We start from the raw sequence: 12,716 nt of genomic DNA, 5'->3' as shown, positions 1-12,716 counted from the left end.
CTGACCCCCTTGAGCCTTGTGAGAGTACATTCTGGATTCAGTGGGAATCCAGCAAAGCTGTGTTAGCTTGCAGATGTGGAAGTGTGTTGAATTTAACTACTACGTGGCTTCTGTTCTTAGGTCTCCAGTAGACATTATCACTTGGGCTGAATTAAAATTGTTTCTGTTAATGCAACCATGGGCATTTGCTGCAGCCATTGCAGCTGTAGCCCTTTTTGTGCCCTTCTGGCATGGAATCTCTTCTCCCCCCTCCCCCCAAAAAACACCCCCTTATTGACATTGTAAGACACAGTAATAATTCACCTGATTGGGGGGGGGGGGAGTAGAAGTCTGCAAGTGTCTTGTACTGCTTCCAAGGGCAGAGGGTGTTAGGGTTGACCCCTATATTGAGGATTGATTCAGCCTTGCGAATGTGATTTTAGCAAAGCGTGTATGACCCACACTCTTCCCGTGCAACAGGTTTCTTCATCTCTCCCTTTGGCCTTATCTGTACAGCCAATTCAGAGCAGGCAGCAAATGTAACACTTTGTTTGCCTTTGTAAATGATTCATACGGCACTGTGATGTATCGCTAGTCTGTGTGCTTCCACTCAGTAGGAAGGAGTGAGCAAGCATGCACGGTTATGGAGAGCTGGTGCGTTATAATGAATCCTGCACACTTAAAAGTGGAAGTGTGTGCACCCTGGAAAGTTTCCTTTTCAATTTGCCAAATGATCTTGGTGCCTTTGTAACTGTAAAAAAAAAAAATCCAAGCAGTGTGCTTTGTTATTGAAGGAAGTGGCTTTTCTTTGACTCCAGTGCACTACCTTTTCAACATTACCTGGAAACAATCCATAGGTCACATGCTGGGTAGGTCTGATTGAAATGGCACTGTACCTCCTGCTTCGCTGCCATTTTTTTTAAGCATGGCTTTTCCTCACAGTGTTCCAAGTAGACACAGCGCCCACAGTCTCTCTCCTTCAAACCAGCAATTGTGTGACAGAAATAGTTTGTTGTTTATGTGTATCCCCACCACCACCACGTGATATGTAATTGAATTGAGGAAAGGCAACATTGAGCTGCTCAAATGAAAATAAAATCAGTTGGGGTTATGAGGCGTATAACAAAAAAGGAGCCATCCCTTATGATGCGGGGTGGGAGGGGGGGGGGAAGAATCATTACTCATATATGATCCTTGAAATTTACAATAGCGATTGGTTGTGTTTGTAATTTCATACAGCATAGTTGTGTTTGTAAATCACCCAGTAGGCTCGCAGCCCACATTTTAAATTTTATCGGGTGTACACAGATAAAAGAATGAGAGATTTGCTTGATAATTTCCTCAGATTTCTTGTAGGAAGGTGTGTGACTTTTCTACAAACCACAACCAGCTTCAGTTAACAAGTACAGAGTAACGTTCATGTTGAAAAACATATGGCTATAATAGCGCCTTTGACTCCATTCAGTGTCTTTGACTCCATTCAGAATGATGCATTTAAATGGCATTCAGTACACATTCCAAGCTTTGCAGGATCTGATTTTTAAAAAATTTCTAAGTTTATGAATTGGAATGCAATAATAGACAAATGTAGAGTAGGTAAAACCCAGAAGATGTCCTGGGATAATACCCCCTCCCCGCAAGTTGAAAAGTTTTAAAAATACATAAATGATGCTGCCTTGTGTTAACACCAATGGTCACACCGTTGGCCCATCAAGCCCTGTATGGTTAAGCCTGGCAGCCACTTTCTGAGTTCTTTTTATGCATGCAAAGCATGTGCTCTATATTGAGCTGAGACCCCGCCCCAAATAAATACTTGTATATGTTATTCCTGGTTTTGGCAGCTGGGAGGGGATTGTTGAGAGCCTGAAACGGACTAAGCAGAATTGTCAAAGCAACAGTATCTGTTGTTCCATTCAGTCTCTCAACATACACTATTCTTGCAATTACATTTCTTACTATACTTGAACTGTAATAATCTAGAATTACTGTGGTTCTTCCCCCTTCTGAACTAGGAAAATGGAAAGTGAGTAGCTATGTGCCATTTTTGGATTTGCAGACAAATTCTTGATTGCATTAGCTCGTGCTCAGCCTAGATATGTATTCTCTTCCACTTGTGGTTTTTAAAAAAAATTTATTTTGGGGATGGTGGTGTTTGGGGATTGAACTAGTGTGTTAGGACCTTGGGTGGGGGAGAGGCTCATTCAGGCATATGCTGACGCAGGAAGAAAAATGGACCAACATGGGGAGGGGTGGGAGAAAAACGTGGGAACTCTCTAGGGGTTGGGCTTGAGAGTCTGGGACTTAGTTTAAATAACTTAAAAAAACAAAACCAAGTGCAATAAATGTACTTTGAAATTCAAAACTGTGAATGGTTAAGAAAAATACACCTCATTCCTTCCACATCTTTGTTCTTTCCCCCTCTCCTCCTTGTAACTGAAATTTAGCAGTTACCAGCTGTGTGCGTGTACGTATGTGTGTGTGTAATTTATATTTAGGGGAACCCCCCCCCCTTTTAAGGTGAGATCGCACGTTCCAATTTTGTGAAAAACAAGGTGTGTTGTAAACATATCCCAGGTTCACCTCCTTTTTGTTATACAGATCCCCAACTTGGTAAGGCAGCCATCTATGCTAACTGACCCATGACAAAGGCTTTACACATTTCATGCTCCCAGAATAGAAAACCCCACTTATTCTGTAATTAATATTAGCCATTTTCTCCCCATTTGGCCAGATTCCCACGGACATCTGCTGCTTGGGTGGGGGCTCCGTGAAGCTAATTCTGCCCCCAGCTGATGGTGCCTCTGCATCAGAGTAGGGAGGATGAGAGACTCTGTTGTGATGCAATAGAAGGATGGCATGCCAATGGAAAACAGAGCGCTGCTTGCCCAATCACTGGACTGCAATAGCCCTTCTCGCCAGGGTAGGAAGTTTGTTTATATAACCAGCACCTCTTCTGGCTTCTAGGGACCAGTGACAGGCACAAAACGGTTGTTGTTAAAGCAGCTGGAAATCGCAGCCAGCTTCCTAGTTTAAGTTTTAGATCTGAAACATTCAAAGGTTTGCCTTTTCCCTTCCATTGCTCCCATTTCCTATAGCAGGTTGCGGGATATCCTTCCCTCTTTCAAGCATGCAGCACCTCTTCAGTTCTCAGGGTGGACTGCATTGGTTGGTCGCTCATTCTTTAATTGAAGAAATATCCCATTGTTTCGTTGCAGCTTAGCTCTGGATGGTGTGGCTAAATCTTTCACTTACAGGCTATTCGCTTTAAGGGTTTGGCAAAAAACACCCCGAAAGTACGGTTCTTCTTTTTGCTGTAGCAAAAGGGACACTGCTTATGCACTGGAAACACACCAGGGCAGATAGAGAAGGCACTGGAACAGCAGCATGCCCCCCTCAGTGTCTTAAAGTTTGACGTCTTTTTGTCAGGACTAAGCACTCTGTAATTGGCCCAAAGAGCTGTCAACTTGCAGCAAATGGATACTATGAACAGATTCAGTTGGGGAACATGTTATGTCAAGGAGGAGCCAAAAATATAATTTGTGCAGTGAAATGTATACCCCTGCACACAACAGTCCTTGAAGATGAACCTACTGCAAGATGGTTGAGGGTCTCCCAAAATTTGTAATGTTAATTGTTTGTTGTCTTCACAAGACTACTGGTATTTCATAGCTCCTTAAAAAAAGAGACAATGTAGTAATACCAAAAGGCCTGTACTTCTGGTTCACAGGGAAATGTTCTAGTTCAGCTTTGTTACATGGATCACTGCAGCTTTCTCCCTGCCTCCGAATCTTTCTCCCCTCCTTTATTGTTCACAGTAAATACACCAGATTTAAGTTCAGTTGTTTACTTCTCCTCTGTTGTTTAAATCCCCCTTTTAGCCTAAACTCCCTTCATTGTATTTTGGAGCTCTTTTTTTTTTCCTCATGTAAATTTGTACAGTGGGAAATATTGTCCAGTTTGGTTTAGAGAGCATGGAGACATTAAAAAAAAATAAAGTTTGATAGCTGAAAATTCAGATTGAAGAACTATTTGTGTAAAGTTATTTAAAGAACTCTGTATTATATTTAAAAAAGTTTAAAAGTTCTATGTATTTGATGTGAATACTGCTATAATAAAGATTGATTGCATGGAGAATCATGTTGGTGTGAGCATCAATAATGGGTAAAGGTGAGTGCGGTGGCATCTTAGACTGACAACTTATTTCAGCACAAGCTTTTGTGCATCAGAGCTCATTTCAGCAGCTGCATCAGATCTGCATGTATCTGATAAAATGACCTCTGGCTCATGAAGACTTGTGCTATTCATCTGTAAGGGATCACTGGACTGTTTTCTTTTGATTCTACAGCTGGCCATCTGCAGCAACAGGGATGTATTAGAGCAGGGAGAATATCAGAATTGTAGTTTCCCTCCAAAGCAGTGGTTTTCAGCCTTGGAGCCACATTCAACCTCTGGGCTTTTTTCAGACCCTCTTACTTAAAAACATGTTATATCAAGGTCATATGACAGAAAGAAGGGGAGCTGAAGATACAAATGACCTCACTAGTGTGAAGACAAGGACCACAGGCAACAGACTAAGAGCTGGAGACAGGAAGCACAGGCTGGGTACCAGGTGTATTATACTGAAAAATATGCCTAGACAGAGCTTTTTAGAACTGGAAGTAACTAGGGTAAATAGCTTATAGGAGAACAAAGGACAAAGCAGATCCAGGTGGGCTGCTGTGTCGGCTTGAAGCAGCAGAACAAATTTTTACTTCAGTGGGGCCTTTAAAACAAAGCAGCTAAGTCTTGGATATGGGAGGGGGTGAAGGTAGCCAGTTCACAAACATTAGATAATAAATCTATTTAAGTGATCACTGCTGTTAACGATCTATCACCTACTTATACCTTTACATATAGTGCATTTAATTCAAGAATACAGGTAAATAACAGGCTGTAAGTCCTTAACCTGTATGATAGGTTTGCTTGCTATCTATACCCCACCCTCCTTGCTGCAAATCTGTATCAGCTCAGGCTCACTACTGAGGTGCCAAGGTTTTCTGAAGAGTACTTGCATTTTATATTGGGATTTCTTCAAGTGCCCTTGTCTGGCTGCTTCTTTCAGTGTAGCTAAAGTAGGGCTTGTTTAGTTTTTGATCTGGCTCTTCCATACTGTTAAGTGCTTTGTTAACTAAAAAAAATTAGGGAATGCAGCTAGGGTCTCTGTGCAGATAACACCTATAAAACTAGTACAGTACAGATGCTGATGTCTTGGATGGAGTCAAACTGTCAAGGTCAGTGTTCTCTCCGACAGTGATAGGAGGAGCTTTCAGCTGTTATTTGGCTTTTGAGAAGTACATTTTGGCTGAGCATAACCTTAAGGAATTGATGCTGATGGAGTGGCAGATCCCAACTATTTCCTACAGTGGTGAATCCAGCCTAACTGCAGTGCAGTGGTAGCTGATAAGACACTACATCTTTACTGACAAGACCGGGGTTTAGATCCTTTCATGACCTGATGAAATCATTTTCAATCTGAATTGTTTATGGGGATAAATATATGCTCACATTTATCTTTAGTGTTGCTAAAGAAGACAGGATACAAATGTTAACACGGCTCATGATTATTGGTCCTCAAAATGTACATTTCAAAAAGCTGCACTTGTCAGGGACGTGACTTGTCCCACAGATGAAACAGACTCAAAAATACAGCAAAGCTGGATATTTGTGCCAGAAAGACTTCTGGCACTTTGGCTGTAGTACGACAGGTTTCTTAGATACATCGTCTTTGGCCAAGGCTTTGCTGTATGAAATTAAAAGTCCTTATGAAAAACCAGGGAGAAGAGAATGTTTTACTGGGGCTGGTGACATCAGATGATGATGTGTTTTGAAAGATATTCATGGATCTTGAATGTCCAGTGCTGCCACTATCTCTTCAGTCTTTGACGAAGGATGTAGAAGTCTAGTGTATGCATAATACTTGAGCTGCTCATTATGGGATTACCTTAAAACGGACACTGGTTTTGTACATCCCACATATACTACCTGCCCCCTCCCACACACACCAGAAAAAAGGAAAATTTTGTTTACCTATTGGGGGAAAACAGTTGTCACATCCTGCTAACTAAACTATGCACAGCTCAATTCTAAGAAACAGAGTTCAGAAAGTTTCAACTCTCAGGAATATCCTTTTAAATCTCTTCCCTATCCCTGTATTATGTTGGATGTGTTTAATAACATCAAGGAGATGTAGTTTGCCAGGCATGGTCTAGAAAGCTGGGTAGTTCCTTCCCTTGGTACCAGGGAACTTCACCCTTTTTGCAGTCATAGGAAGGTGACTTTTCAAATGTAATGCATGCCCGATGTTCTGTAGAATGATCATTTACAGGTAAGTGAATATTCCCTTTCTATAAGATAACAACACCACCAAACAGACAGATTCATTATATGGAGTCTTCCTTTTATTTACAATTTGAATTTAAAATCTACATGAAGTAAAGCATCCATTTCTGTAGATCTCAGAAACCTGTAGGTAATAAGGGGAAATTGTTAATTTCCACAATCATCTTCCAAGTGATTTGAATAAGATGTGGGAGAAACATCCCAACCAAGTAAATGCTGCAGTAAAGTCTCATGGGGAGGGATAAAACCTCCGTGCATATGGTCTGGACAATGCAAGTAAGCACTGTATCCCTATTGGCATAACCTTAGAGCCACTATCAAAGGCTGGTATGCCTGGGCAAGTATTAAGCACCTGCCATATTTAGCAAAACAAGTAGGGACCACAAGGTTGGGAAGCTTGGGAAGCGAAATCACATCCTCCCCTAATAGTCCCTACTTTCTCCTCATCCTTCCATTGCTACAACCACCACCCCAATACAGCCACGTTTATTTCTCCACCTTATTATCATATCCTCCTTTGTTCCACCACTACCTTCTTTGCCATCTCCCATTGCCTTGTCTGTCCCTCTGTCAAACTGCTAAGCAGCCCCCCAGATGGCAGCTGATGTCTGACACAGCATGACAAGATCTCATCCCCCCTCCCCTGTAAATTCATCCCCTTGCCTTCAAGTTTGTCTGTAAGCATAGGGGGAACCCAGGTTTGTAGAAAATATGACCTCATTGTACAGAATCTCTGACCTACATCTTCAGAATTCCTAAACCTCATCAGCACTTATTGCTAGCCAAAAATTGCTACAAATGTTCTCTAGTATGATCCAAAGTACTGCAGTACAATACAAAGTATTGCAATTGCAATAGGGAAATAGAGGGGCCCCCAGCAAGTTGGCAACCTAAAACAATTACAGGGAAGCACACAGGCAGGGGAAGAATAAATGTGGCCAAATCTTGTTTAAAACTCTTTCAGTTGTTGGGGGGGGGGGGGGTGATGATTTTAAAAAGTGTGGCACAATTTCTGACATGACCGCTTCAGACAGACTGCCACATTCTTAAGTTTTAGGAATCTGATATAAACATGCTACCAAATTAATATTTAAAACCTACTCAGAAGAGATTATTCAAGTCTATTATTCGTCATCAGGAGGGATCCCCAGCTCTTCATCTGTCCACTGTGAAGGGTCTGGATAAGGGAAGTGGCCCTGTGGGAGGAAAAGAAAGTTGAACAGTTGTACTAGCCAGAGACAAAAGTGAAAATGTGTCTAGTAGATCACCAGCCAAGATTATAGACACGTCCCACAATCGTGAAACCCTATTAGTACTACCATCAAGAATGAGTTGGCCATTTCAGCTGCCGAGGCTTGTCTCAATATGCTGATTGCCTCCCACCCATGGGCCTGAAGAAGGCTTGGAAAGAGGTGGCTGGCTCAGTGGAGAGGTTGCCTCTCCCATCTTCAAGTAACAAGGGCCAAGGAAGGTTGGGAGCAGTCCCTTTTTCAGGGCTGCTTTTCCATTGAGGTCCATGCCGGCTACCATCTAGAACTACTTCAAGCAGCTTCACAAACTCTCATGTCCCCAGAAGACTTCTCATTTTTTCTAAATAGCCCCTTTTGCCCACAGCCCAGGATCACAATGGAATCTACCTTTGGCACTTTGGCCAAACACAGTTTGTCCTTCGAAATAAATGGAAATGCTCTCTGAAAATCATCTAAAGTACCCCCACCCCCACGCTTTCAAAGCACAGTTCTTGGTATTCAGGATGATGGTGGTGGGAAGTGTTGTCAAGTCACAACCAACTTATGGCGACCTCATAGGGATGTCCAGGCAAGGGACATTTAATCCCATGTGTGTTGTCAGCAACTTGGTCGCACTTAGAATACACTTGTGCTCACCATGTTAAAGTGCACAGAGTCTTGCCAGAAAGCCAAGTCAACCTGTCTGCAGGGATGTGAGTGGCTTCCATAAATGTGGCATCAAGGTGGATAAACTGAACAAAAGTAGTAACAGCCATAAATACGGGGGGCCAAGTACTCATTCCCAACTCAGCTGTAAAGTTTCTTGAGTGATCATGAACCACTCGCTTTCAGCCAAACCTACCTGGCAGAATGGCTGAGAGAATAAAAAGAAGGGGAGGCCTCCTCAAGACCCTTAGAGAAAGGGCAGGATAAAAAGGTAATTATGAACAGGCCCAGAACTCCAAAGCCGTTATTAAAGCAAGCGCTTTCTATTAACTCCCTGCCTGCTAATCAATCATGACTGAGTGTTAGCCCTTGATAACTTACATTCAGTATCTTTCCACATTCTCTAATGCTACTGTTTATTACCTTCCCCAGTCCACTGAACTCACCAGCACAGCGTCAGGGTTATGCCAAAAGTGCCACAGAATCCAGAACCACATGGCACTACTGATGAATTCAGCCTTTATCACCTGGGACCGGGTAAGCTCTGGGAACTGCCGGTAAGGAAATGAGCCATGTGCCTCTGTGCTTGCACTGCAAGACAGAAAATGACAATGGAGAAGTCATGTGGCCGACCATCAGGACAGAACACAACTCAACATTCTATGGAAATTCCCCCCCCCCCGGAGCCGTTTTGTATCCTTTGCTAGTTATAAGGTGTCATGACCAAGGTGGGGGTGCCACCTGATGCTGCCACTACTCTGGAATTAGGGTCCCTTGGAAAGGCCCAGAGTCCCCTCCCAAGCCCTTCAGTTCCCTTGCTTTGGCCAAGAAAATAGGCGTGCAGACCAGACAGAGAAACGAAGAAAAACAAAAAGGTTTATTTTGCACAGGAAAATCAGTAAAGGGGAAGTGAACAGATAGGGTGCTTTGAAAACTATAGTAAGGTGTAGGCTTCCCAACCCTCCCACCCTGGCGGGGGACCCCAGGATTTCCACCCTCTTCCCCCGCTCCCCAAAAAAACGGAAGCGGGGGGAGGAGGGGAAACAGCGCCGGGGAGCATGGCGAGCCACCCCATCCCGGGGCGGACGAGGCCGCCACACCGCTGCCGCCCCCTCCCCGCCCACCGCAGCTGCTCCTCCAAGATGGGCCCAGGCTGAGCCCATCTCGGAGGAGCAGCCAAGAGGCAGCAGCAGCAGCGCAGGCAAAACCAGAGAAGGGAGGGCGGAGGCAGGCCAGGAGCATGGCGAGCCGCGAATCCGGGCCCTTCTAGGACCCGGACTCGTGGTTCGCCATGCCCCCAGCCCGCCTCCACCCCCCGATTCCACCCCAGAGGCGGAGCGGGCAAGGCCGCCGCACCGCTGCCCCCCCCTGCCCCACCGCAGCTGCTCCTCCGAGAAGGGCTCAGCCTGAGCCCATCTCGGAGGAGCAGCCACGGCGAGCGGAGAAGAGGCGGCAGCTGCGCAGCAGCGTCGCCCGCTCCGAGACGGGGCGGCTTGCCACGCTCCCCGGCGCCGTTTCCCCCCCTCCCCCTAGCTCCACCCCAGTGTCTCCTGGCTCCACCCCCAAAGTCCCCAGATATTTCTGGGATTGGACTTGGCAACCCTAGTAAGGTGGGTGAAGGAAAATAAACATACAGTCCCTAACGCGACTAAACTGTTCTAGTCTGTTAGGCCCCAGGCCTCAGCCTGCTCACTCTCTCCCTCACAATGAGGGTCTTCCTCCTAACAGCAGCTGTTCTGCCTGCTCAGCCTCTCAGGAGGAAAGAACAGCGTCTGTCTCCTGAGCCAGCTTCTAAACAGTTCTCCTCAGAGCCTACTTGGATGCTGACTGGCTGAAACCCGCGCCAAGCATTCTGGGGATTGTAGGCTTTCTACTGAGACACAGACTTCACAGGCTCCCTAGGCCCACTAGGCCTCTGTCTCACAGCACAGCACAGATTACGACATAAGGGATTGGATCTAATGCTCATGGAATAGATCTCTCTCCCTTTCCCATGCAACCATTCAGAAGTTGCTCTTGAAGGGCAGGGGATTCTTGGGAATAGAGTGTTGTGTGCAGTATTGTCTTGGTCAAGGAAAGCAAGAGGTCAAGCAAGGAGCTGGGGGGGGCAATTTCTAATTATTTCTTCCTGCAGTCCCCAGTGCCAAGACTGCTGGAAATAGCTTTCCAGAGAATGGCAGATATGGGGGGAGGGGGGGAAGAGATTCACCCATGGTCCTCATATCCAGGGGTGTAGCCAGAAAATTTTGGGTGGTGGGGCACCGAACAATCCTGTGAGGTGGGGGAGTCAGCTGAAAGAGAGAGAAATATGAGAGCTGGAAGCTGCTGACAGAATGGACCCCCCACCTGCAGCCAGCAGAAGAGGACTTGGGCTTCAAGGGGGCAGAAGGCTGCCATCTGCTCCTTGTCCCTCCCCTTGTAACTCTATTGGCTTCCTTGTCTACATGAGCTTGCGGGGGGAGGGGGATCTCCAACTCTCTCTCATGCATTTTGCAATTTTATTTTATTTTGCATTTTTTAAAAAAACTTTATTTTTTTTTGGCCCAGAAAAAAAAGAAAATGAGACTGACACTTCCAGACTGTGCCTGGGTCATTTTGGAAATTCCACACACATCTTACATTTTAAAAATACTTTTTCTTTTGATTTTTTTTTGTGGGGTGCAGTGCTTGTCTGTGGGGGTCGCTGCCCCCAATGCCTCCTGAAGCCATGGACATACTTATATCCAATCCAGTGCTTCCACAAATCAAATTTAAGGTCTTGGTGCCCCACAGTGCTTCTTTCCCCCTTGAGAAGTACAAAAACAAGATTGGCCAGATTGGATTGGGGGAGGAGCTGTAGCTTGATGAAAGACCGTTTCAATCTCCAGTTAAAAAGACCAGGCAGTAGGTGAAGTGAAAGTCCTCTAGATGGACCCTGGAGAGTTGCTGCCAGTCTGAGTAGACCAAGGGCAGCCAAACTGGCTCCTTCACACATATAATGTGGCTCTCAAAGCTCCCACTGCCCTGGAAAAGGCATTTATTTCTTCAAATCACTTCTCCAAACCAAGCCAGCTGGCAGTTTGAAGAATGCATTTAAAGTTAAAGTTGCTTCTTTCCACCACTCCCTCCCTTCTTTCCCCATCTACTGCTTTCCTCCCTCCCTCCCGGCTCTCAAATATCTGATGTTCATGTCTTGTGGCTCTGGTGTTTATTCTATATGGCTCTTATGTTAAGCAAGTTTGGCCACCCCTGGAGTAGACAGTACTGACCTTGATGGACCAATAGCATTAGTCAATATAAGGCAGCTTCACATGTGCCGAGAACATATTCAATGTTTCAGAAACTCATTTGCTTAGCAATGTATGTATGTAGAACTCAGGCCTCCCCCCCACTCCCAGCTTAGACAAAGAACTGATGTGCCTTGCTATATTCTCAAGGTGCTTTGAAGGAGAAGGAGGGTTTTCCTTCCCTGCGAGTCCCCAAAGCACATATTTTGTATTCCACCAAGGAGCTCAGGGTGGTGCATACTGTTGCCGTTTATCTTCACAACCTTGTGAGGGAGGTCAAACAGAGCTTGGCCCAAGATCACCATGTAAACCTTAGGGCAGAAGGAAAGATTCGACGGCTTAGACCGATTGTCTAACCCAAGAGTGGCCAAACTGTGGCTCAGGAGCCACATGCGGCTCTTTCACACATACAGTGTGGCTCTTGAAGCCCCCACTGCCCCATCAGCCAGCTTGGAGGAGGCATTTCTCTCTTTAAATCACTTATCCAAGCCAAGCCAGCTAGCGGCTTGGAGAATGCATTTAATGTTAAAGTTGCTTTCTTTCCACCTCTCCCTCCCTCATCTATTTTCCTTCCTTCATTCCTTCCCTCAAACATCTGACATTCATGTCTTACGGCTCTCAAACATCTGACATTTATTCTGTGCGGCCCTTACATTAAGCAAGTTTGGCCACCCCTGGTCCAACCCATGACCGCATTGGCTCCCGGGAAAGAAAAATACACTGCCATTTCCCCGCTTCAGCCCCTTCCTTTCCTCCATAGAGGCCTCTTCCCTGTCTTACCGCCGGGCCCCCAAGGCCACTCCTGCCCCACTTCTGGCGCGAAGGAGGTGGGCTGCCAAACGCAGCCCCCGTAAACACCCGGCCATAGCAGCAACTACCAGGGCCGTCCTTCACCCTCAGACGCGACTTCCTCCCCCATGTCAATTTATGGTACCTCCCAAAAACCTGTTCTCTTATTGGCTGTTACCAACCCCGGCGTCTACCAATACTAGTCACGGGGAGGAAAAACAAGGAGAAAAATGTAATTTTTCTCGCTGGAGGAGACAAGTGCTGATTCTTCGCTCGCTTGTCATGGTGAGAAGACAGAAAGAGTGCCATTCTTCCCTCCGCCATACTCGCCATAGCTGTCCAAATGTTTCTGTTCCACCTCCATTCTGGAGTATAATAGGATTGCCCTGGGAAATACCAAGAAAAGTTG

At 45.5% G+C, this 12,716-nt stretch overlaps 2 protein-coding genes across 4 annotated transcripts in view; one reads left to right on the top strand and one right to left on the bottom strand.

The window, feature by feature from the left end:
• BRAF (B-Raf proto-oncogene, serine/threonine kinase) overlaps positions 1–3,024 on the top strand; it is an 80,466-nt gene extending 77,442 nt beyond the window's left edge. For all 3 annotated transcript variants that reach the window (XM_060245673.1, XM_060245675.1, XM_060245677.1), the window contains one exon: positions 2,578–3,024. In XM_060245673.1, coding sequence (XP_060101656.1) covers positions 2,578–2,615 — 38 coding nt within the window. In that variant the 3' untranslated portion in view covers positions 2,616–3,024. The remainder of the gene's footprint in view (positions 1–2,577) is intronic.
• A 3,370-nt stretch (positions 3,025–6,394) lies between these two features.
• On the bottom strand, positions 6,395–12,461 carry NDUFB2 (NADH:ubiquinone oxidoreductase subunit B2). The gene is made up of 4 exons (XM_060245672.1): positions 12,299–12,461; positions 8,699–8,843; positions 7,459–7,553; positions 6,395–6,481 (listed from the first exon to the last, which is right to left on the bottom strand). The coding sequence occupies exons 1-3, from the start codon at positions 12,382–12,384 to the stop codon at positions 7,482–7,484; spliced, it is 303 nt and encodes a 100-aa protein (XP_060101655.1). The 5' UTR covers positions 12,385–12,461; the 3' UTR covers positions 6,395–6,481; positions 7,459–7,481.
• Positions 12,462–12,716: the final 255 nt, after the last annotated feature.

The sequence above is a fragment of the Heteronotia binoei genome, chromosome 8 (genome assembly GCF_032191835.1).
Source record: "Heteronotia binoei isolate CCM8104 ecotype False Entrance Well chromosome 8, APGP_CSIRO_Hbin_v1, whole genome shotgun sequence".
Lineage (NCBI taxonomy): Eukaryota > Metazoa > Chordata > Lepidosauria > Squamata > Gekkonidae > Heteronotia > Heteronotia binoei.
This window is presented reverse-complemented; position numbering and strand designations above follow the sequence as displayed.

Coding starts and splice junctions, on each gene's coding strand:
- NDUFB2 (XM_060245672.1), bottom strand. CDS start 12,384: ATGGCCGGGTGTTTACGGGGGCTGCGTTTGGCAGCCCACCTCCTTCGC. Junction 8,844..12,298: donor GTGGCCTTGGGGGCCCGGCG/GTAAGACAGGGA, acceptor TCTGTCTTGCAG/TGCAAGCACAGAGGCACATG. Junction 7,554..8,698: donor ATAACCCTGACGCTGTGCTG/GTGAGTTCAGTG, acceptor TTCCTCCCACAG/GGCCACTTCCCTTATCCAGA.